At 42.1% G+C, this 26,572-nt stretch overlaps 1 protein-coding gene across 2 annotated transcripts in view; it reads right to left on the reverse strand.

The window, feature by feature from the left end:
* Positions 1-26,572, reverse strand: part of AFF3 (ALF transcription elongation factor 3) — a 322,998-nt gene that overhangs the window by 62,785 nt on the left and 233,641 nt on the right. Inside the window, exon 9 of one of the 2 annotated variants that reach the window (XM_088160033.1) lies at positions 18,384-18,421. In XM_088160033.1, the coding sequence (XP_088016159.1) occupies positions 18,384-18,421 (38 nt within the window). Of the gene's footprint in view, positions 1-18,383; positions 18,425-26,572 lie in introns of both variants that reach the window. The other variant, XM_088160032.1, reaches the window with a different exon arrangement.

Genomic DNA, 26,572 nt, shown 5'->3' on the forward strand with positions numbered 1-26,572 from the left:
TATTGTAGGCACAGCCCGTTTTCCATCGTCATCCAAAAATACTTTAATATGTTTTTAGAAAGAGTTGCCCAGGATATGCTGTTTACCTATTATTGACACGTTAGCTGGAAATAAACAATGTTTAAAATTAATTTTTAGCTGTTTTGTATTTGCTTGTGATGCAGCCTTAGGTTTTCAGGGGTCTGAGCCACGGGCAAAAAACCTTCTCCCATTCTGACCAGGCTCAGATTCTTGACCCTTTATTCTGGTTTAGTGATATCGTACTTTACAACTTGGATAAGAGTACCCAGAAGTGCTCCTAAAGAGCAGGCATGGTGTGTCTAGTGGGGATGTCAGGATCTGTCCCACTGTAACCCAGCAAACACAGCTGCAGATAATTGATGAAGGATTTTGAAGCAGAGAGCAGTGTATACGAGTAACCTTTGCTGTGCCTTCCTCAAGTATAATGTGGTCTGTGAAAAACTGTGAAGAAGTATGATATGCACAAATATATAAATGTTGCGAAGAGTTATATAAATTGCCCTTTACAATTCAAAGGAAAAAAACTGGATGTGAATTGCATCTTTTTGTTAGATGTTATCCAAGGAAAGTAAACTTGAGGTTTACTCATGCACACACAGATGATGAGGGGAGGCAGAAATAAATTTCAAAGTAAATATAATTTTATTTGCTTTATTAATCTAGAATGTGGTACCAATGTGTCTGGACTCAGTGGTTCCCCAGCTGCAACCTCCTGCAGGATGTTATCAATCCTTTATTTCTGTGAAATGTGCTACCAACTACTACGAAAAACACTAGATCTGTATGACATTTTAATTAAAAAAAAAAATTGGTCTTATACCATGCTGTGTCCTGATGTAGTTAAACATATATCTTCCAATATACCTTTCAATCCATATCTCACGTGTTTTGCTGTTCATTAACCACCCTGCATCTTTTTAGGTTTCCTGTGAATTTACAGTGTCACTAAAGCATGTGGAGATGCCTTTGCCCATTCTTCAATGCATCTTTTGCTCTCCCTGCCTATCCCGGTGGGGCAGAAAGGAAATGCACACATGACAGTGGGGAGGGGGCACAGGGACAGGGAGGAATATTGCTAGCTGGTGCTGCTTCCCCCTCCCAGTGGCACTACAAGCTGTTGCTGTCTTTTTCCTCTCTCTGCCCCCAGGCCAATAGTCCCTTTCTGGCACCGGTCTTACTGCAGTGCCTCAAACTTGCCTCTGCCTGCCTGAGCTCCTGCATGGTCTAGGATGTGCTGTGTCAAGTGGTGAACCTCTTCAGAGCAGGAATGTATGTTCAGCACTGTGATCCAGCATGGAGACTGTTAAAGGTGTAGAAGTCAACATGTGCTGCTGCTGGGAGTTCACTGCCCAGCTGTGAGGATACACATTCAGTGCCTCTTTAAAAGGGTATCACATCACCTGCCTGCAGCTGGGAAACAGCTGGGGGAAGGTTGGAGAGTCTGCACAAGAGCTTTGCTGGGATGAGACACAGATTTCCAGGAGAGTATGATTTTCCATAGTCAGTGCAGCATGAAAGTAACTCCTGGGGGATTTTTTTTACCCCCCCCAACACAACCCAAAGTGCAGCTAGGCAAGCTTGAGCTTGGGGAGAAAGTTCAAGTGCTGGGTCTTTGCCATTATCTTAGGCACTAGGGGAGAAAGCTAGATGACTTTGTTGATAACTACTAGCTTGAAGACCCCAGCAGGCCTTCAGACAGTTTTATTAATCATAAAAGTCATTAAAAATGGCCAATTCCTCAGGGGCAAAGTAAAAACAAAACCTTGGAAGAATGAATCTCCCATTCCTAAGAGCGCTCTGTTCAACATTCTCTGCAGGAAACTGAAAGGGAATATTTAGGACTGATACTCTCAAGCAATATAATCTAATGCTTTCTCAGGGAAGGGGCAAGCTTCCTTATGGACTTAGGTTGCAACAAAGGAAAATACTGAAGGACTTTGTGTACAGCTGGGAGGCAATGAACTCTCAGTCAGTTGACTTAGAGGTTTGCATGTCACATCCAGAATCAGCAAGATAGTTTTCCCTTTTGCTTTGAACTTAGTGTTTCCTCTTTTACTTTTTTGCTTTCCCCTGGCCTGTCCCTAGATCCAGATCTGGGCTCTGCAATACAGGGGAGACATAGATACCAGCAAAATGCCATGAAGATGATTAAGGGATTAGAACTTCTTTCAGATGAAGAGGCTGAGATGACTCAGAGAGATAAATACCTGACAGGAGGAAGTAAAGACAGAGTTAGGCTCTTCTCAATGGTGCCCAGTGACAGGACAAGAAGCAAAGAACAAAAATCGAAAAACAGGAAGTTCCATTTAAATATGACAAAATATTTTTCTTTTGCTGTGAGGATGGTCAAACTCTTGAAGAGGTTACACAGGGAGGTTATGGAGTCTCCATCCTGGGAGATACCAACTTTGGCCCTGAGCAACTGTTTTAGCTGATGCTGCTCTGAGTGGGGGTCAGACTGGATGATCCCCAGAGATGCCTTCCAGCCTCAGTCACTCTGTGACCCTGTTGGGGCTAGCTCAAGTACCACAAACTATGGTGCTTACTAGTGTGATAATGTGGTAACTACGTGGGCACTGAACGGTTCCTGAGCTCCATCTGGCCATCAGTGTCCCCCTGCTTTGTGTCTAAAGCTCACTCAGGTGACTGCTAAGTCACTGTCCCAACTTTACTGAAATGTAGACTTGGCCTCAGGCACCAAACCCACAGCTGAAATAGGTCAGCTGCTTATCACAGGGTCACAGCTTCACTCCCTACTCCATCCTTTTGCGTGCTACTCCATGCTTGCCAGAGTAAAATGGATTCAGAGGTGTTTATGAGGTTCATTTGCTGCACTTTGCAGTAAGTGGAACATGCAACAGCAGCAGCCACAGACTAGAAAATTTCCTTCTCCTTCAAATATTTCTAGATCTGTTTCTGAATGTGACCAGCATTGTCTGAGGCAGCCCATCAGATTATGCTTTATTTATTGAGCTATACTTTACAGCACCTCTCTTCTATGAAACTGTGCTGTTAGGAGACTGCTTTACATTTTTTGGGAGTATCTCTGAAGTGCCGTTGTCTAGCATCACTGACCAGAGCAGCTGCTGACAATGCCAGTGCACTGACAGCTGCAAAATCCCTTCTTTCTGAAATCAGGAGTAGAAAAGATCATCATGAAATAATGGACTAGTGTGGCCATTCTATCTATGCTGCTCATAAATTACATTGTGAACCTGGCAATTGCAGGGTAATTAGGAGGAGAGTAGCTTTCCTGCAGGAACATATATTTCCTATTCTGCTTGCCTGACATACTCCAGTTTAATTTTTCCTTTGTTCACTCAGCTCAGAGAATGGCAATTACCAGAGGTGATAGCCTAGTGGCAATTTTTGAATCATGAAGAGACTTAGCACAGAAATGAGGAAAAAAAAGACAGGTATCACTAGTAATTAAAATAATTTTAAATTAAAGAGAGTATTTCAATTATTGCTTTTGTCCTATACTTGTTACCACATAACCTATTGTTATGAATTACTAATACAGTGAAATAACACCATGTTGGAGAATGAGCTTAAAAAGACAGGTTTCCTTACCATGTTACTTCAGCAGGGAGAGGTAAGTAAAATTTGGGTAGACATTTTGAAATGGTAGGTGATGCCACAGCTCTGATCACTAACAGCCCTGCAATTTTTAAGCCCTCCTTCCCCTTCTGGCCATGACAAAAAGGCACAGGAAACAGGGCAGGAATTCCCATCTCGAGTAGCCAGAAGAAGGTTTCACATTATTAAAACAGATGATTTCCTTCATCTAAAAGCCTCTGAGGAGCATAAATTAATAACAACATCAAAGCAAATGAAAAGTTTTAGAGCAGACTGTCAAAGAGGCTGCTGGGGTTTCCTTGGTAGATTTCCATTTTTAAGGAGTATCAGCAATTTGCTGTCTTTCTCAAAACAATTCCATATGTCTGTGGATTATTTACGGTTGTTTTGATTTTTGTTGTCAAGGGTTTTAAAGAAACAATATCACAATTATTTAACATGGGGAACTAAAATTAGACAGACAGTGCCTGCAGTAAGAAATTACTGGGATGATCTCATGGACTAAAAATTTGCAGACTTCTCTGTACTCTCCAGGGTTAGACTAGATACAGAAAAATGCAGTATAGACAACTGAAAAATAACTGTAAGTCTAATGCTATACAAATACAGCAACTAATTATTCATGTTGCCATCACTGATTTTTCAGGATGACAGGATTTTACCAGTGTTGCACAGGAATAAGGTCTGCAAGATAAAGTTGGGCCAGACTTGAAGCAGAACTGAGAAAACTTTGCTTAATGATTATTGGAATTCATCTGATGGAAAGCACAAAGGCCAGCTGTGGTCTTAGATGAAAAGTCATCAGGGCAAGCTGTGAACTGATTCATATTAGCTTCCTAACTTAGGGTAAAGAAGTGATTATTATTAGAAAAGCATGGAGACACTATGTGCTGATGAAGTTATTAGCTTGTCCTGAGGAGGTGGCACCTGCTGAGTGTAGGTTTTAAGAGCTTTCCCTGCAGGAAAAGGTTGGCATTACTTGCTGGAACACACGCCACGCAGGAGACTGGTGTGTCACACCTCAGCCTCTTGTTCCTGCCTGCAAGGCCATGGGTATATTCAGCAGTGATCTATAATCAGACACCAGGCTGTATTGACCACATCCAGGAAACCAGGCTCCATCTGTGTGGTGAAGTAAGCAGGAAAAAGGATGGATCTGTGAGAAGCATTGCAACCTCTTGGGATCACCAAGCAGGAGACATCAGTTTTAAAGTCTGTCATTATCCTGGCCAAAGCTTCTGCTGTGTTGTGCTGGCAGCCAGCAACCATGTCAAATAAAGATCCTTAGGAAGAAAGGATGAGGCTGAACAATTTATTTTCCTTTAAGAGAAAGATCCCACATGCATGGATGAATAGCTGTTTGGCCAAAAAAGGAAAAAAGTGAAAAGGTGCCTATTAATTGCTTGCAGACCTAGCAGCAAATGCCAGATTCTTAGATCCATCATTTTCTGCTGGTGAATTATTCCAAAAGTTATTCATAGTCCTTACCTAGTAATTATGCAAGAAGTATTTTCATAAATGTTACATCGATAATTTAAAAGCTGCAAGAGCATGTGATTTTCAGAGTGACCTCTGACTTGAGTTTGATGGCCAGGAGAGAATAAAAGCAGAAGAATAATCATACATGATAACTATGACATGAGAAGGAAATTCTCAACTCTGCATTGCTGATGAGTTTGCTGTGATGGGTGGACTTCCCTGCACTGAACCATAGCAGCACCAGCCCTCCATGCACCACTGGCAAGGACTGAATACTGTACTTGACTGCCTTACTCAGTGCTTTGTGTTGACTTGAATGTTTGTGAGGAGCTTGGTTGAAATGTGAACTGTCTTCTCTTCAGCTTTCCCTCATGCAAAACTAACTGGATGTAGTTCCATCTCATGGTCAATCTTATAATGTAAAGCTGTTTACTTTCTTCATTGAATATGTCTCTTGGAAAACTCAGAGCTCTGATTCATTGGTTCAGGTCTTGATTGTGACCTTGATTTGATGACTGTGCTGTCCACTGTTAATCGGTGTGCTGTGGTTCTGCTAATATGGTGATGTGTTTTACATTTGTTTGCTTATTTTTAGTGTACAGGGCTCGTTTATTCAATTGTAACATGGGTCATGTCAAATGAAGATGTATGTCATTTAAATAACATACTTCCCATGCATGTGGCCCTGCAAACAAATAACTAACTCTAATCCTGACAAGACCATATCAACATTAAAGTGAAGATATTAAAATATATCTTAATAAGAAATTAAACAAAGAAAATCTCAGGGTTGCACTATTGCCTTTAACAAGCTTTTCACCAGCTGCAAGACAAACCTAAGGCAATCAATTCCTAACTAAGCAAACCCTCATCATGTCTTAGCTTTGGACACATGTTGGTAATTTTAGAATCATTGTGGCCATGTGAATTGGGTGTCACTTCTGAAAAAAAGAAATGCAACTTTTGGGGGTAATTATTCTTTTCAGCACAAGTGCAGAAAGTGTATTTGAACACCCCAAAAATTCACAGAAGCTAAGCCTTGACTCAATCAAAATGCAGCCTATGACAACCTGAAAACAGTATCAGAAAATCTATTCTTTCACGTATGGCCTTAATAAAAGTAGTGAAGAATTTGTTAACAGAGAAAATCATCTTTTCTCCTTCCAGATTTTACATTCCTTCCATGATATCCCTTTTTATGCCGGCCAGACTATCCACACGTTGCACCTGTTTTTCATCCTTTCAGCTGTTGATTAACGGGAGGAGTGACTGGCAAGTCCATTCAGTTGCAGGATTTGCAGTTACCAGTTCTTCCAGCTAACCTCCCAGTTCAGCAGATGAACACTGGTGCATGATATCGCTTTGCAGCTTGACTCCAAAGCAGACAAGGAGTGCACTGTGACCCTGGAGTATGTCTTCTCCATTTGGGGCAGTGGGAATTAATTTGCCATACGTTCCTTCATTTAATCAGAGAGTGTTTTCATAGTTTGTTGTGACATATTTAAAAGGCTGGTGTGGTAAATGACTGACATACAAACAATTCAAACCAATTCAAACCATTCCACAATTTACTGCTGCTGCATAGTGATACCAGATTTTGTTCATAAAAACAACCCTAATAATTTGAGTAGGACAACTCTGTCATAATTCCCCAGTCTAACCAATCTGTGAGACCTTACAAAGGCAGAGGACAGCAACATACAGTAGACAATGACATAAATATGTCATGGCTCTTGTTAAATTGCTAATGCTGCATTTTGACCAAATAGAAGAAAATAATACAATGCATTTCTTAGAAAATAATGTGGTGTTGGCTCAGATTAGCTAGCGACATCAAATGCTGAGGCATTCGTCTCCTTCAACAGTGCCCTTTGTTTGCACTCTAAAAGAATATGCATGGGGATAATTCAAGGCTCCAGGAGGGGGCAGATGTACTTGCAACACAAGGGAAAAACTCTTGCATAATCAGGTAATCAGGTGTCCATCTGCTGCTTTTCATCAACATTAAATCCCTTACAATAATTTAGAAGATATATATATATATTTATGTAATACTCATAAAACATCAGCAATCTGATGTTAAAATTTGGTTGCACTCAACAAGCACCTAATTTGCTAATACAGAAAATGGTGTAAAAAGAGAAGTTGAAACAGAGGTACATCTGAACCAGTACGTCTCTATCAATTAGAGAGTGATAATCTCAGAGTAATCTCAGAGTTTAGGTTTTGCTCTCAGACTGTTCTCTGAGTGCAGAAATGACTTTGCAATTGTTGCTTTACTCTTCATCTTTAACAGAGAGAGGTGCTGTGCTGTGAATCCCTCTAACAGAAGGAGAAGAAGGAAAAGCTGAGGGTGATCTGACAGCTGGAGAAGCCCAAAACTAGGTTCTTCCCAGAGCTCCACTTTTCAACATCATTATTTCAAAAATGTAGGCTACAGCTTTCATGTCAGAATACCAGCACTCTTATTTTTCTATATACTGGCGCTCTTCCCACTGTCCTGTGGGAGATATTTGCACTAGGGATGTTTGCACCAAAAAGTTTCAAACTGGGAAAATGAGTGTGCTTCTTATTAGGTTCAGCAGAGTGGGAATCTGCCAGGCTTTTGTGAAACTGCTCATTTTCTGAGTCTTAGCTCTTCCACCACTTTTTTTTTTTTTTTTTAATTGAACGCAGGACAAGCTCTATCTTATTAAGTGAAAACAAAAGAGTGAGAAGTTGGAAATTGCCAGGAAGCCTGGGAAAGACCGATATTCAGCTGAGATTTCATTCCATGTTTTCCTGTTGACCTCACAGGCTCTCGACACAAGAGCTCTGAGTACATTAAAGAAAGGCCACAGTCTCATTTGGTCCTGTGAACATTGGCAATATGTTATGGGGACAATATACAAGCTTGAAAGGGAAAAACCGCAGCAATGTCCCCATGCCCTGGAGGTTTTGTCTGGTGCAACGCTGTTTAACCAGAGCACTGTGAGGTTTTAAATGGCCATATGAGATTTATAGTAGGTCATGACCAGATCTCTTTTCAGGGCAAAGTTTGAAAAGTCCATTTGTCTCAAAATTTAAAAAAAGAGTCTGGTAATTCTCCAAGGTTTTTCCTCTTCCTTCAGGCAACTATTTTTGCCTGGCCAGAGTTCCTAAACTCTTCCCAAGAGCCCTTTTAATGTGGGAATTATTGTCCTAGTGTTTGCTATCAAAGAAATAATACAGAAGACACAAATATTTACAAACCTGCTCTAACTCCACATGGTCAGTATCAAGCTTATTAAGTTTTAGAAAAAGGGACGTCATGACCTTAAAAGAAGTGGCTTCAGGAAGCCAGTATTTGAGGGCATTATTAGCAGGGAAGAGTGATGGTTACTGCGGGGAGTTGAATGCAAAGGCTCAAGGTGCAGGCAGAGCCCCCTTGTCCAGCTGATGGCGTGGCTGCCCCACCCTGTCTCAGCCAAAGGAGGATGCTGGTGTCCCTGGGGCAGCAAAACAGGGCAAAACAGGGCTGGCCCTCACTACAGCTGTTTCTCCATTGTCCCCCTCCAATGACGGGGTCCACATCAACCTTTCAGCAGTGGGTGACGCTCGGGTACTCTCTGCTGGGCTTCACTTGTGACATTGCAAACCAGAGGGGCTTGGATGCTGCTGCTGCTCTGAGCCTGGGGCAGCTGGAGGAGACCCGGGAGGTTCCAGGGGAGGTTCCAGGCACCCCAGTGGCATCAGGGGGGTTTTGAGGAATGGGGAAAGAGCAGCCTGGGCAGGAAACACAGCAAGGGTCCATGATGGGCAGACACAGAAGCTCTGGGACAAGGTCCCCTCGGGAAACAGCCAAAATTATGGAGATCTGAGGCCACATACAAGAAGGCTGCATGTCTGGTTTTCTTCCTTTTCCCTCTACAGGCAACGTAGGAAGGAAGAAAAGGAAGATGAGCAAGGCAAGCAAAATCCCTTAGGGCTGCTGGGAACCAGGGTCTAGCTGTCCCCTAACCAGCACCTTCCTTCACCTGCAGGCATCACCTTCTTGGGCATGAAACAATACAAGCCTCCCTGGGTATGCATGACACCAGGGCCACAGCAGGTCCTCGAAAAAGCATATTAAAGTGTCTTAAAGGATCATTGCAAAGCAATAAATTTACTTGGCAGATCTCTATGACTTTTTGAGGGGCGATTTTTATTTGTTAAATGAGAATAATGAGATTCTTTAACCCTACTGCCGTTTTTTTTTTTTTGTTTGTTTTTGTTTGGTTTTTGTTTGTTTGTTTTTGGGGGTTTTTTTGGTTTTTTTTTTTTGTTTTTGTTTTGTTTTGTTTTGGGTTTTTTTGTTTGTTTGGTTGGGTTTTTTTGGGTTTTTTTGTTGTTGTTTTTTGGGAGTTTGTTTTTTCTTTTTGGTTCTTGTTTTGTTTTGTTTTGTTTCTTATTTGACAAACTGCTCATTTAGAGCAGTTATCTTTGATTGTGCCAGTAAGTAATAAGTGAGAGCTATTTGTAAATTATTTGGCTGCTAAATTTCCACAGAGAAAGGCCTATTCTCTTCTGTGTGAATGTGTGGGTGAGAGGCAGTACCTCAGTATGAAAAAGAGTCTGAGTCAAGAATGAAAAAAAAACTTTAAAATCTTGATAGCAATCTAACACAGAAGATACACTGCTATGCAAAGTAAATTTTGATAGATATAAAATACCTATCTTTAAAATAAACAACTTTCTTTTTGTCTAAAATGATGGAAGATTGCAGACCACATTAAAGATAGCATGTGTCATGTTTAAATCATACCCTGTGGAAAAATGCCTAATTTAATTTTAATAATTTCTATTTATTACGGCCTTTCAAAATGATAAAATTTTCAGGTTACAAAAATGTAATGTCTGAACTTAGGCTTTTTTACATCCAGTTTCAACCCAAGCTTAATTTTACTTCTAAGTTAAAAACACTTAGAGCAAACAGTCATAATATGATCTGGCCCCTCTCTGACTGCAAAAAGGGCAGCCTACTATAAATACAGTCCTTGAGAGAAGGAAGGTCTTCCACTTGGAGAAGGAATTTGAAATTTCATGCTCTTTCAGTTTGGAACAAAGTCCTCCAATCTTGAATTTAGCCATGAAATAGAACCTCAAAAGAAAGCAATAATAATGAAAAGTAAAGCAGAAAGTGTTTGGTCTGATAATTTGTAAAGAAAATGTCACCAGACAGACTCCCTGGAAATGTTGAGTGAGCAAAAAACCCAAAACCTTGTAACTTTTGAAAATGAGCCATTTGAGATTTTTGAATCTCAGTTTACATCAAAAAAGCTTCAATGGTTCCAGATCCTGAATACTTTCCCTGCTCATCAGTAGCCAGTGAGGGGGGAGGGTGTAGGGGGAGCCAGTAGTGCCCCACTAGGCTGCTGCTGTACCTTCTCACCAGCATCTGTGAAATAGCTGAGTGGTAAAAAGCTGTTCCACCCTAAGAGCTTTGTTTGATTTCACAAATGCTCCAGTTTTTCTTTGGGAGAAAACCCAGGCCACACAAAGATCACACATTTCCTTTCACTGAAATGCAAGAAGCCTAGAACAGTATGGACTATTCCTCACCTGCAGAATAAACCCAATACATTTCCAAGAGAGACGAAAGGATAAAAATTTTCCTGCAACTTACATCAAAATTGAGGCAGTCATGAAAAAATGGAGGAGACATCTGGATGGGACTGCATGGGGGAGCAAAGTATCTCAGACCACAACAATGTGACTGCTTGCAGGAACATTTCAGGCCTGATCAGCCACAACTAATCCCCATGGAGAAATCACAGGGCACCTCATTCTTTGCACTAACTCATCCTATTTTTTTGCCTGCAAAGAAACTAGACACAGTTCTGCATCTGTGTAGTGTCCTCTTCACCCCTCAGAGAACAAAGGGCCAGCCAAAGCACAGACTTTGTGTTGTCCCCACTGGGGCTTCATGGAGACACTGTTCTGAGGAATCCCATGTCCATCCTGGGCACAAGCATATCTTTTTTCATGGGACTGGCCTCGTGCAGAGCCTGACTGTTGTCCTCTGAGCAAACCAGTCTCCCCTTTTCCTTTCTGCCTTCATTGTTGCCAGGGTCAGAACAAAAGCAAGAGCAAGGAGAAAATGCTCTTGAATCTAAAATTAAAAAATGCAGAGGATGGAAGGCAGATAGCCTTTTACCAGTGACAAAGGCAAGCCCAGAAATTTAGCTGAGATTTCTAAACCATCTTTGCAGGAAGGCAGGAAAAACCGACGGGAGAGAGCTTGTCATCATCCATGGAGCTGCTGCCAGAAAGCCCTGTTGTGCCTGGCTGATTACTGAACGATTAAAGCTTGAAGGGGGGATCTCCTTCCATCTGCTGCATGGACTGCTGCCTCACTCACAGAGATTTCTCCTTTGCATTGCTGCACCTGCTCTGGAGACTCCCCGAGCTACAGCGAGGATGTGATTCACAAACACACAGGGGTCAAAAGTTCCAAACTCGTGTCATGTAACTGGACCAGGCTGAGGTGGTGCTGCTTGCTATGAATTTTCACCTTTTCTTATAATAAAGTGGTAATGAAAGTGGTGGTTTGTGTGAACAGAGTGGCTGCCAGGTTCCTGCTTTTGGTGTTTTGTAAACCTGAGCTCTCTTTCATCAGACTGCCAGGAAATAGATACAAATGTATTTATAACATTTCACTTTTTGCAGCATAGGACTAAAAATAGCACAACATGTTACTCCTAGTGTAGGGCTCTCTGTTCTCTTATCCCACAGCTGAAGTAAGAAAGGCATAATGTTATCAGCTGTCCTCCTACTTCTTTGAAGAAATCAAGTTTTAGCTACAGAATTACTATCAGGGTTAAAATTCCTTTTGTTTTACAACAGGTTCATTGCCTACGGGGACTTTTATTGCCCAGATGTTCAAATCTCATTGAAATATCATATCAATAATAAGAAAAACAGAATTAATTAACAAACTGGCTGCCTATAGCTGTGCACTCATGATATATGTAAGTGGTGTTCAGAGCATCAATTCCACAAAACATTAGGTCAGTGCTCCTTTGATCCACATTTATGAAGATGGACAGACAGGTTAGACAAGATTATGCCTCCAAGGGGCATAAAAATGTAGAAGCTTCCCAACTGCAAACTGGTATTTCAAAGAAAATTATGTGCACAATTTAACCGGATGGCCATATATGTCTTCCAGGTTTTATACTGTTAATGTTTGTTTCTTCTTGGATTGTTGCGGTTCTCCTACTCTCACACTTTTTATTTTTTGCCTCAGATACACACATTAAAAAAACACTCTCACACTTCTTGTCCTGTTTGATTTATTCCAAAGAAATTAAATTACATTTTTATAAGCCCGTGTTACCACAAATGATAGCTGAAGATTTGCTGAAAAAATTAATTCCTGATCTGTTGCCGTGAAGCGTCCTCACTAGCACTGCACTGACTCCGTCTTTCAAAACCAGATGGAAGCAGTCCAACAGTATGATTAACTTCTTAGTCCCTGCAATTTCCTATTGCTCTACTTGCCCTAGATTTCAGGATTGACCTCCTGCTTCACTGCAAAATGCACAGTTGCTCAGTTTGATAAATCACATGAATACTTTTTTGATCACAGTTATCTACTATTTACTACATACCCAGTGAGGTTAATCATATGCTGAGGCACTTCATATGCTGCACACATATGCACTCTTCTTCCCAATAGCACTTTGCATATTCTTCATGCTGCCAGACAGCAATGGGACCTATTTACTCCTTGCCAATATATATGTTTTCTCCTTACTAATATATATACTATATATATACTAATATTTATGAAAGACCACAGACCGATACCTTGCCTTTTTACTTTCCACATTCATGTTGTAATTATCCTCACACTGTTTCATAAAAGAGCAAGGAAGTCAAAGAAAATATGTGAGAAATTACTAGTCAGACCTTTCTTCTAGCAGATAGATACTTTTCAAAATGCAGATGCTTCTGGGAACTAGAACTGATTGACTTCCCCCAGATATCTTTGGGGATCAAATGCACGAGGTTGCCCTTAGGGAGCTGGGAAATGTTTGGCTGTCATGATAGCAAAACACTATCACTTCCTTGAAGAAAAGAGTTAAATCTTCATTTTTCTTTTTCTGTCATTAAACCTCAAAGGAATTCCAGTATTTAGTAGGGCTCAAAGTTGTTACAGTTCCCTGGGACAACTCTGGTCCAGCTTCTCATACAAAAATATATCCACATCACATCTTTGGTGCGATGGTAGAACAATTCTAAATAAACACCAGGAATAGTCAAGGTATGAGAAAACGTCCAGCAGCAAAAAGGTGAGTGCTACAGGTCTTGCTCACTAATTAAGTAGAGGGAGTCTCAGTTTTACAGAGATACCTATTCCTTTTCATTCCAAGATGTCTACACAGGGTCTTCTTCTAAAGCCCCTTTTCACTAATTCACAGCATTCTCCAATACTGGAAGAACTATGCTATATACAATATGTATTGTTATTCTTTCACCTTTACTTTCTGTAACTAGCAGGACTGAGAAACTCCAGACCATTCCAAGGAGCAGCTGCCCTTTGCTACCCTATATTGGGGCAGGGGGCAGGGAGGGTGCAAGTGTGAGACAGCAGCACTTCCAAACAGCCAAACTTCCATGTAAGACATAAATAATAAATCTATATATTCCCTCTCCGAGGTATTCTCTTTTTCCTCTCAAAGATAATCCAGCAAGTTTAAGCCATGTGCTAACGCTGAGCTGCATGTCTGCCTCTGTGGCAGTGAGCACTGTGAGAGTTCGCTTTTCTCCAGCCAACCTTTTTGGCTCCTGTGGAGCCTATGATCTCAGTTCCGTCACTCTGCCGGGTCCCAGGTCACCTGTCCCAAGCCAAGGCTTCCCCTAGGCTGTCACTGCTTGCACCATGCTGCCACATGAGGCTTTCCTGGCCAGCCAGCTCGCTGAGTCACTCACTGATAAGCTGACCATGGCGCTTCCCATGTGGAGAACTCTCACGGTGTGAAAGGCAATGTTATCGAAAACATCAGTCCAACACAAACATTAAGTATGTGAGTGACAAGAAGCACATGAGTATTTTTGCTAGCTGTCATCGGACTCTCTACTTACTTTAGGGTATCACAAGTTTAACTGCTTCACATAATCACATACCTGAGAACAAGAAAACTTTGTCTCCTTCCACAAAATGTTTTAAGGATGCTTGGACAGCTGCCTTGCCTGCCTTAAGTGATCTATTAAAAAATCTAAATTGCCTCTTATTGTTGCTCTAATATTTTACAGGCAGCGCCTCTCCAGGCCTCCTAACACAAACAGTGTATCTCGGTGTGCCTTTTTCTGAGGAAAAGCTGTGCTACACATCCCTCTGGACTAATTATCAATTCTGTGTCTGCTCACAATATCAGGCCAAGGGACTGGATTGTCCAAGGTCAACCTTTTTGATTTTTCTTGCACCTGAGTGCTAAATGCATGCATGCAGCCACGACAGGCAGTGCAGCAGCACCTCTGCTTCCAAATCTCTCTCCCCACAGATGTGAGGCTCCTCTGCTTCTCAGCTGCCCAATCTTTACTTCTCTGGTGGGGAAGGGGGAAAATTCATTTGCCCTTCAGGACCCTGTGTGCTACTGGCCTGTCCCATTAGGGTAAACCAGCTCATGTCTGGTACACCTTGCATTTTGGTGTCCCAACCGTGATCAGACATGGACAGACAAGGCATGGTTACATGGAAGAGCAATGCACTGTCCCTCCTGCCCAGACTGAAGGTCAAGACAGGCTGTGTAGCTCACCAGACATCATGAATGGGGTTTGTCTCCACTGCCAAATGGATGCTAGTGCTGAGACACCTGCTCTGTCAACAGCAAGAGGTGGTAAATCTAAAAGGTTTATCATAGCCCATGCTTCACAGTTCAGGTCTGGATGACATGTTAGTACCACCCAGGTGCTGACAGTAAGCTATTGAGTTGGACTCTTTACAGGCTTATCAGCTGGGAATGGCAGGCCTGCCAGCACAGCCATATGGCTGCTGAGATGAGTGGGTTCAGCTCTGCCTGTACCCTCCATGCCTGCACTGAGATTTACATGGGCAGAGCTGGTGGGTTTTGCCTGCCTCCTCCAGTATAAGTGCCCAGAAAGGAGAGCAGATCGTGGCTGTGAAGTCTCCCAAATACCACCCAAGCACTCAGCAAAGGACCTGTCTTTCCCTTGTTACAACCAGAGAGGAAATTCAGCAGGGGTACAACACTTTCCTCTAAGTGTTCAAAACTCTTCAGCAGACCCACTTGGCCTACACTCCAGCACAGAGAATTAAAAGCAACCAGGGGAATAAAAATGCCCTAGGACCACTGTAAATCTTTACTTCATGGAAAATCTTATCTTGCACACGAATATGAGCTGTGAGTAAATTTAATGTATGGATTAAGTACTGTACGGACTCCCTCATGGTGGGCTTTTCAGCCTAAAAAGAACAAAAGAATAATAATGAGTGTTGTGTTTGGGTAGGATTGCAAACAGCTGTAATTTACAGCTGGACATTCTCCATTGCAAATGTATTCAGCAAGCAAATGCTTCTGGGTTAGTGGAACAGACTGCAAAAAAAATTAGCTTTTAACTTCAGCCTTAAGGTCAGAGTTCTGGAACCATGGGAGTCAATAATAAAATCTATTTAGCTCAGTGGGATTAAGCAGGTTTAAGACCTGGCTTAACCACACTGCTTACTGTTAAATAACAACAGAACACATGGAATATTTTAGTTGCAGGCGTTTTTCTTCACTTGAAAGCTATTCAGGCAGTGGATATGGGACTCAGACAATTGAAAATATGCCAGCACTATACCATTAAGGTATATGAGTTAAGTTGTTGCTCTTCTCTGTCCCAGAAAGTGAGTAATCTGTATAGTTTGACCACTTTACTGAAGAGCACAATAAAATTAAAACCAAGCTGTGCTGAATAAACACCGAAGGCTTTTCATGAGAGAATGAAAAGCTAATGGGGCCAGTGCATCTTTGCTGACAAAATAGTCAGTGCATGTGCAGAGCAACCTGTCTTCTGGAAGTAGAAAAGCTGTTTCAGTCAAGCTTCTGGGTCACTAATCTTTGTGTTTGCACATAAATCTGCTGGGGGTTACTGTGTCATTCTGAAAACAAGACTGAGTGTGCTACACCACAGAAATCAATGGCTAGCTTTAAAAACTCTCTCTTTTTTGCTTGTTTAAGGTGTTTTTCTTCTCATATTTTAGTTTAGCTAACTGTTACCTCTTTAATAGAACCTAAAAGCAAGAACTGCAACATGAACTTCTGGAGAATATTTTTTTAAAAAAGGACAAAATTACTGAAAGCTTTAGAGTAAGCTGCCATCTCCCTCGTTGCTGGGAAGTACTGGTGTGTGACTGGGAGCTCTGAGTTGCTACTGGGACACAACTAATGAGCAGCAGTATCACGGGCATCCTCTCTCTAGCCAAGAAGAGACAGAAACTGCTGTCACAGTGTGGGATTTTGGCCCCTTGCCCTCCCCTTTGCTCGCTGCAGTGAGGTCATGGGTGGCAGGGAGGCAAACCCCCAGGGTACACCCCCAGCCTTCCCAGCACCCCCTCCAGAAGCGGGGGAAGGAGGGTGCCCTGGCAGCCAAATTTTTGCAGGGCAGGTTGGAAAGCTGTAGTCCCTGAGCATGCTTTTAGGGGCAGACAGGGAAATATTCGATCATAAATCCTAAATCTGAGGTGTGATGGTTATTAATACTGAGACCTTTCTGCTCTGTGGATGAAGGCAGCCTGCACCCAGCTACCTCACCACCTTTGATGAGGTAGGGAACATCTGTCCATCACCACCACTTTTCTTTCCGGGGAGAAAGAAATCAAACTGTGGGGCTTGGGGCTTGTTAATTACCTCCAGGACCACTCCTGCAGGAATGTTCCACATTCAGCCTGGGAGTAGAGTGCTGTGAAAAAAATCCTCACGTTTCCTTTGGTCACAGTATTGTCCCCACCGAGTGCAAAATCTGCTTTGCCTTGGGGGTGAGCTTGCACACCTCCAGGGAGAGGGGCATAATGCTGACTCCAACTCCACTTTGTTTTTGCATTCATTACAGTTAGAGCAAATACTTCTGAGCCCTATAACCGTGCCAGCAATTTCACCCACATCCCATACATTTTACTCAGGATTTTTATTTTCCTTAAAACGGGGCAAAAAATTCTAAACAAAACGGTGTTTGTAAACTCGGGGAGGGAAGGTCAATAATTTTGGCGGCCTTACCCTCCGAGCAGAGAGAAATGTTATTCATCCATGCACAACATATAATTCAGCCTAAGTGACAGGCTCTGCTCTGGAGAAATCCTGGCCTGAGCTGGCTTCCAGAGTCAATTACCGCTTATTCCCAGGGAGGCGGGGGGCTGGGGGCCAGACGGAGCAGAGGGGGCTGCCAACAAGACATGGGGAAATTTACTCTGTGTCAGCCTGCATGACACAGTACCTCATTTGTGGAAAAATGTAAATCTGCTAGTTCTTTTTCACAGGCACTAAAATGTACAGTGTCTCCTCCCCCTTCCCTACCCCCTTTCCCAAAACTGGAAAAGAAATCAGGACCGTCTTAGAAAGCTACCTTATATTTCAATCAATCCTCTTTCATAAAAGTCATTTAAGGTAAATACCTGTGCAGACCTACAGCCCAACTATAACATTTACTATGGCCCAAATCCTGAATTCCTCACTCAGGCAAGTTTCCCATTGAAGTTAATGGATTTTTTTGCTTGAAAAAGAGCTGAGTAAAACCTGAACACTAAGGATTTGGTCCCCTGCTTATCTGCCTGGAGCACTGCTGCAGTTCCAGAAGAAGTGAAAAAATTAATTAAATTCCTCCAATATACCATTCCCTTAAAACTTAAGGGGTAAAAAAGGGCATTGTTTTTGTGCATAAAACATACAGAGAATCTCATCAAAGGAAGAGTAATTCCCAGGGAAAGGATTTGGAAAAAGTCGAAAGAGAACATCTCGGAATAAATGAAGTACTTATTGCTGAGAAATGAGCTCAGATATATCTCAGCAAACTCTAAAGCTCAGAATTTACTGCATCATTCATGCCTTCTCCAGTAAGTTTCTTATCTCTCGTTTGGTATCACAACAAGGGATTCTGCATACTCTGTATGAAATACAACAAGACTGTGATTTTTGCAGTAATAAACTCTACACATGCATGACAAATCCAAGCATGCAAAATGTTTAACATCCCAGTTCACAGATACTTTGGGGACAAAATCCGATTATGAGTTATATGCCACAATAAATAGGGCTCAACGTTTCATAAAGCAATTTATAGTTCATAAAAATGACAAAATGTACCTGTCAGATAGAACGCGGAGAGCAGATCTCTGTGCTGCCTGCTGGAAGAAAGGGCAGAGATGTTTATTTTATATTCTGACTTGAAAATTACGAGCACAATCAACACTTTAAAAAATGCGTTACACACATTTTTGTCACATGTCCAAAACGTTAAACTACGAGCAAAGTAGCAGAGTCTATAGTCAAATGGACATTCCAGTCTAGTAAATGTAAGAACACTTTGTTTAAAATGCCAAAACCCAGAAGATTGTCAAAGCACCGCACGGTATTTGAGGTCTGAACTACTCTATTTAGACAATTTTTTTCTGTAGGTCCCTGAAAACTTGCCAGGGCTCAGTTTTCTGCTTTCCCCTCTACCCACTTCTGCACTCCCACTCCTTCTCCTTTACCATTAGTCTCCTCCCATTCTTCCACAGAAACAAACATCACATATTTGGTTCCTTTGCGATGAATTATAAATTCTGCAAAGCTTGCCAGAGCTGCTGCAGACTTTTCATGAACACTGCCATGTTAATCTGCTGACAACATTTTCCTACACAGCACAGGATTGACCTTTTGCTGGTTTGCTCTTCAATTTTTGCCTAGTACAACTCTTTGGATGGGGTGGGGAAACATGGTCCTTGTTCTTGTGTTAACCACCAGGTCTGGGAATAGAAATTGTAGCCTCTCAAGTTTAATAGGACTCCCAAGCCTATCTCTGAACTAGTTTGCCACTTTACTATTATTATTTTTCCCCCCCTTCAATCACTTCAAGTGGTGTGATTCATGGCTTTGGCACAGTAACCAGCTGCTAAGCAAAGATGAAATCCATAATATTTTGAAAACCTGCCTTAAAGACTCCATTCCACTTGGCCATGCCCAGAGTGTCCTGTCCCCAGCTGTACCTGTCCAGGCTATGCCTCACATGGCACAGAAAGGAGACAGAGCTAAACAGTACAGTCAAAGGGCAGGGAAATGAAAGTTTATTTTCTCATTGCAGTTACCAGTAAATACGTTTTGGACTGCTCTTCCTGGCTTATCAGCCTGCTGGGGGCTGCATCTCCATTTTCAAACAAGCTGGATGACTTACAGGTATATTGCTCAGCACCAGAGAGTATGGACATAACCCTTCTGGCTTGGCAAAAATGCTGCTGACAAATTGCAAAGAAAAAGTTGAGAAAACCTGACTTATGGCTGCAGTTACATTGTATTTCACAAGGTATGAAAAGATGCCCTAAATGGATCCCTGAAGATCTGACAGGAGTGGGAAAAGTTTCCACTTGATTCTGGAAGCAGGATTTCTGCTCTTTGGACTTTCTGGAATAACTTGTGCCTGCTGGGTTTCTGGGGAGATGTAGTTTGATGTGAACCACCCACCAGATTGTCAGAAGACACAGTGGCATGGCTCACAGGAGGGTTTTTCCTCAGTGTTGACTTTCTGCAGTGGGCAGAGAACCTGTGGGAAGGGCCATGAAGGTCCCAGCAGCTCAGTGGGAGTTTTCCCACGGCATGAACACATTGATTTTAGTGTTGGAAAAATAATATGGCAAGTCTGGTATTTTTCACTGTTTCCAGTAGGTCATCCTATTTCCATGCTTTTTGGACACAAAACTATCCATGCCACTGGCTACAGGCTTCAGAAAGTGCAGTCACTCTCCAGTCCTGTGGGCTGGCATAATTTTTCCTCTCTCCTCTGCAAGAGGTTTAGTAGGACAATGTCATCCCACACACTCTTGCAAGTTCAAGTCCAGAGGAGACCCTAACTTTGGTTTAAGAATGACTTAGAGCATAAACTCTTTTTTAACACTCAGGGCCAATACAAGTTCCTCTGTTCCCATGCCTAATCACTCCCACTAGTAGGAGGCTATGACCATTTTGGGCTTCAAGCTTCCCAGCTTCAATGCTGAGGCCTGTGCTACGTTGCATCTTTGCAAAACTCAGGAGCTTCTCTCACTATCTGAGCCATTTTCCAAGGCCAAGCTGTGTAGACATCATTCAGGTCACCTCTTCTTTTCCTCCCCACATGAGCCAGGGTCAGTCCTTCGGTCTCACACAGCCACTACGTGGCAGTGCTGCTTGAGACTCTTCTCATGTTTCCCACTCTTGGCTCAGGCCACCACAGGTGCTCATGTGTTTGTTCAATGCAACAGGTTAGAAAACTGATCCAGTTGAAAAATTTTCCTTCATTTTTTGTTCTTTTCTGAGCTGCTTCCCCAGGGAGACGGTGTCACATTACAGGGTGCAGTGTGAGAATCGGAACAGCACTGAAGGGGTAGTGGAGACCTTTGCTGCTGACATAAGATCATGTCCACCAGTAAGGTCCCTTCCACCTCACATGGCTTCCACTCCCTTCTGGAGCTGCAGAGCACTCCTGGAAAAAGGTACATGGTGGCTGTGGTAGCCAGAAGGCGTTGGAGGGGACAGGTTTCTCTGCAGCCACAAGCCTCATGGATATTGAAGAGACAGCAAGAAAGCAAACATGAACTTTGATGATGCTAAAAGCCCCTAATATGGGATATGGGGTTCATATCACTGTTGTATTCTCCTAAAATCCCCAATTTTGAGAGGAAGAAGTTCTGGATAATTTCTCTTCCAGGCTTGAGGAAAGCTGCCCTCAGGAGGGAAAAGGAGAAGTCCCTTGTCTTGACCCATCTGGTGTGCTAACTGAGTCAGGAGACACTGTGTAGAACTGCAGCTTCAAATGCCCGTCTTCAGTTTCCATCTTGATGCATTCAGCTTTGAAAAGCTTTGAAAAGGTTATCCCTTCTGGACAAGAAAGTGGGTTCAAATGACAGGCAGGGACACAGAAAGAAATGTACAAGTGTGTTTCAGTGAGATCATTCCACTTTTTCAATTACCCTTTCATTTTAAGTCCTTTAATAAACATCCTTCCTCACTGAGGTGCAAACGCAGATTGCATGGGGCACCTCAGTCTTTGCCTAGTGGTCACACATTTTCTAAATGAGACTATTGATTTCTTTCTTACACAGTTGGAAATACAACTGTGTTGGATTGCATATTTGTGTGACCCCCTGAGTTGGTAATGGCCCCATTTCTAAATGATGGGGGAATAAGATCCAGTCGCAAGTTTATTCTTCCTCCCTGGAGAAACAGATCTATTGCCTGCAATGAAAGGCAGTTAGCAACTATCCGGCAATTTTAATTCTAGCCTATATTGCTCCCCTCTCCTGGAGAAAGTGAGCTGTTGTAATTAAAGGTAGTTAGCAGTTCCCTAGCAAGTATAAATACTTGCAGCCACTAATTACAGTCTGCTCTCCTGTTGCCCTCCTTGCCACAGGACTGGGCTGCTCAATTTAGGGGGAAGTATCTGCCCTCACTTCTTGCTAACAGTTTGTGATCCCATTCAAACTCATTCAGGAATCCCCGTGGAGGGTTATGACCTTTAGTTTGAGGAGCTCACAGCTATAGAAACAGGGTTTTTTGTGATTTATTATGTTTCTAATACGCTGGAATTATCTATCTAACAATGTAAGCAAAGGGGTGGTACTTAGTATCATATAATGCCTGCATGACTATTTTTTTAATAGCTGCGTTTTGATTGTGCTATTTAATTTGCATTTTATTTTACATCGTTAACAACTTTACTGAGGCCAACTCATCATCCATCAAGAAAGCTGAGAATATGCTCTACAGTCTTTATTATTCCTGGAAGTAAGTTACTGTGCTGGTTATAGAAATTGGGGATAAGAAATAATTTTGATATTGCTGACAGAATTTAAATATCTCCAAGACTTAGCACTAAAAAGTGCTTTATGAGGAGCTTAATATTGTCTTGATAAGTGGTAGTATGTGTTCACTAGCAATGAACATAATCCTGAATTTTCAGTTCTTGGAATCCATGGGGTTACTAAATGGAGGAAGGTTCTCTTCAATACGATCATGGATATTGGAGGCCAACTCACCACATAATAACTTAAATGCTGAGTAGGAAGCAGGGAAGGGAAAAAATCAATCACTCAGGTGTCTCAGGTACCTGAGCCAGAGAAACCAGCCACAGTAAATGAATATGAATTATGCTATTTCTCTACATCAAGAAATGTAAATTACAGGACAGTGGCTAGTTAGACTTCTTTGATCCCTGGCTGAGTTGGTTCAGATACATTTAGAGCAGAGTTTCATTGATCTGCCTATAGTTTATTAATCATTCATGGAAGACTCTAGGTGTACCCCAGGACTACTGGGACAAAACAAGTTTTCAGACAGCAGTAATCATGGTTGGGTTCTCAGTCTCCAGAGATTTCATCTCCTTTCTCCATCCTTTATTGAAATGAGCCTGAGCTTGGGAACATATTCAGGTTTCAGTGCGTGTTAAATGAGCTACCAAAATTAGCTTGAAGTGTGACAAGTTGCAATCTGTTGTTGAAGGGAAATCAGAGAGGAAATTAAATACTTTTATTGTAATTGGGACTGAGCAGTGAGCTAGCTCATTGTAATTGGGACTGAGCAGTGAGCAGAACGAGTTGAATACAGCTATTGAGATGGAGATACAGGAGTGTTAAGAGTGCTCCCCAGAAATCCCTCTTTTTAAAATTTGTTGCAAAAGGATTGCTTCATAAACTGCTGGGCTCAGAGGCATTTTTGGATAAGAAACAAATGAAAACTACTGAAGTATGTTCTGCTGGGCTTGGAAGACTGTCTTGGAGGCACCGCGGGCTGACTGTGGATGCATTTTCCTATACCTCACCCACAGCGACCTTTGGCAAATAAAAGCCAATAAATTGGCTCTTGGCAGATTCAGGCATTTTGCTTTCCATCTTGCCTGTCCTGTGGATTAACTGCTGTGAGAGGGCTCAGTTACAGCGATTGTAGGGAGTTACATGAGCTACACCAGAGCCTTCCCTGAGATGGCACAGGTGTACATGTGGTGAGAATTCGAACCATTTCTTTGGGGACAGTGAAGCAGTACATGCTGCCTGTGCACAAGTAAATTGCACAGCTTCCAGAGCATCTTGTTTGTCTTCCTTGGGTGGTAGGTGCTGCCCTGGAGCTGTGCAGTGAACCATTTATGCTCTAAGTCAGCAGCTCCCATATTAGCAACCACCCAGAGTGCTGGATGTCACCCTGTATTGGACTGCAGTTAATGAGCTGTAGACACACTTTTTCCAAGTCAGGGTTAAGGAAAGATGTCATTACTATATACTGCCATTTGGGAACCAAACCAGGAAAAACACTTTTATATCTGTCTTCTTTCACATTTCACTCTTCACACATCTTCCATGTTGATTCTGTTTTCATTTCTGAAGGTTTTGTTTGTTTTTAGCTTAAATTCAGTTTATTCTTAAGCCAGTGAAACCAAGAATAATTTTTTGTGAAGGGCACAACCTGACTGGATGCCACAATTTGGATGATGGGACTCCACAGAATGCTTTTTTTTTCTGCTTCAAACCTGGGTGCTGCTGAGGACCCAGAACTAAACTTCTGGATAATTCTCTTATTGTGAACCCACCTCAGTCCAACCACATGCAGAGTTTTCCACCTTCCGTGCTAAGGTGAGTTTATAAACACCTTGTTGTGCTGAAAGTGAGACCTGTGCCTGTGGGACAGAGCTGCCCTGCAGTGTCCCAGCTCCTCTCCCTGCACAGGAGTTTATTTATAGACTGTGATCAAGCCAGCAGCCCTGCCCTGGACAGGCTCAGTTCATCATGTGGATATCTTTCACTCCAAGGCATGCTCTCCCAGTGTGTTAAGCATCTTTCTCCCATGTCTTGAAACCCCCTCCAGTTTTTGGTGTTCTTCTTGAGTGTCATGTCTTACCTTCTTTTTGCCAGGGTCAGGATTAAACGAGTGAGACAGGATTTCTTGTTTGGACTCAGATGTTTATTAGTTCTTATCTCTATTGCAATCTCACAAACCACGAGTTCTACAGCACTTCAAGCTAACAAACTAAAAATGAAGCCCCCTCTCTCTTTCTACAAGGCCTTTTAAGGGTAAACTACCCAATTACGAAAGGCCACCTAAATTATTTTTACTTTTAACCCAATAACCAACCACCCATGGCCTGCAATGAGGACTTTTTTACCCAATCACACAATATCACCTAGACCCATGAAGAAGAAGGTGAAGAAGAAGTACTAGCCTCCACCCTAAACCCTCCATCTTGCTTTATATATATTACTATATTCGAAAACTTTAAACTCTAATTTTTCCATCATGTGATGTTACACACTTCCATTCAAACTAAACACCCATAATCTCAGTTCTATCATTCAATTTTGGAAGCCTTCTCCACGGCCTCAGGTCAAATGCAGTGTTCTCCTGGGGGTCAGTTCCTGTCAGCACAGAAAATCTAAAATTCTCAGTGACCAGGGTTCCAACACTTGAGGAGTGCAGAGCTACTCATCAGGGCTGAAAACAGAGGTAATGGAAACCTCTCACACCCACAGATTTGCCCTGTCTAAATGCCCATGAGTATCTTGTGGCCACAAGAAGTTGCCCGAGGAGATCAGGTCAGGCAATTTATCCTAAGTGATTCCCAACATGCCTTCTCTCACTTCATTATTCTGTACTCCTCACTGTTCCTAGGGGCTTTGTTTGAGGATTGCTTTCCAATGTGGATTTCTGAGGGATTGAAAATCACTTGTAAACTGCAGCTTGAGTGTTTCTCTGTAAATTTGCAATATAAATGTATGAATGTGATTTTTACTGTCTGGTTCATATTTATTTAAGATTTACAGACTGTAAGACTTAAAAAGGTTTCCCTTTCTTCCCATTTTGGAGTTGGTTATCATCAGAGCCACATCTTTTAAAAAACTGTAAAACTCCTTCTGGATTTCATGATTTCTCTGAGGCCTTTCAACACCTCAGTATTAATTTTTCACCCTGGAGTTTTATTATTATATTCTTGGCGTACGTTGTTCTTTCTCCTCTGCTTTGCCCATTAATCCTTATTAATCTTTAGGGGCAGCACAGCCTGGTGACTTGAACATGGCACCTGGCAGTGAAAGACCCAAGTGCTAATCCTGACTTTGCAGCTGACTTGCTGTGTGGCTTCACACAAGCCACATCTCAGTCACAGCCTCCCTGTCAGTTCTGTAGAGATAATAATTCTTGCTTAGCTCTACCTAAATACCTCTCAGGGGCATTGTATTAGGCAGTTAATTCTTGTAAAGTGATTTGGATCTCCAAATTGCTGTATAATCAGCATGGGTATTAACCATACAGAGAATTTTATTGATCTGTAAATGCTGAGTCTTCTGTCCTGCATCTGCTCAGATTTTCCCTGCAGTCTGGCCCCAAAACCATGCGAGGTTTCAACACAGATGAGCTAACTTTAATCGTTTTCAGTGGAGATGAGCAGAAGAAAAATCCTTGTTATTTTACAGTAATAAAATGGTTAATTTCCAATGCCACTGTTAGGAAGGTCTCAGTCATTGCAAACAACACAGCAGTCATCTTGGAAAACCTCCTCAGTCTCCACAGAAGTAGTCTCCTTATCCAGGAAAAAGTAACTTGGTTGAAGTGCTGCTTGCACTTAGGCTGTTGCAGACAAGAATTGTCAGTGTTATGCCACAGGTTTTAAAAGATTTATTGGGAAGTCTGAAAGCTCAGGAATTAAAGTAGGGTTTTTTTTGAGAAGTCCACATGTGTGAAAATAGGGGAAAGACAAGTCTAAATCCCCCAAATAGTGGTAGCACTTCCCAGGGATGTGCTATGTCAATCAACTGTGATGCATCTGCTACTACCCAAGTATCTGCTTGGATTGTGCAAGGAAATAAAAAAGACAGGGGTAACACCCTAGGCTGATTGAAACCAGTGGTTAAACTCTCACTGACTTCAGAGGAGGCACTTTTCATCCTAGGTGCAAGAGAAATTGTAACAATGGTTCCTCAGTCTCTTTTTCTTAAACGGTAGTTTTGATGGATTGACCTCTGAATTTTTTTACTTATTTCTTACCATGTTCTAATGCTCCTCATCATGTTCTAACAGCTTCTACTCCCTTTATAATGTCCTTCTCCCCCCAGTTTATTTTCTTCATTATTTTTTTTCCTAATGCCTTTCCCCTTTTGTGTTCACTTTGTTTTCTGACATGCCCTCAGCTGCCTCTCTGTATTTCTGTTGTGCTCCACCTCTGTGCACCACATCTCCTCCACACAGCTCCTCACGCTGACATCACCCCTGCCCGACATCAGTGGCCGAGGGGAGAGGAGTGAGCTTGACTTTCTGCCTTGCAGGGAGCAACAGGCAGCTCC

Source organism: Sturnus vulgaris, chromosome 2 (assembly GCF_052056855.1).
Source record: "Sturnus vulgaris isolate bStuVul1 chromosome 2, bStuVul1.hap1, whole genome shotgun sequence".
NCBI lineage: Eukaryota > Metazoa > Chordata > Aves > Passeriformes > Sturnidae > Sturnus > Sturnus vulgaris.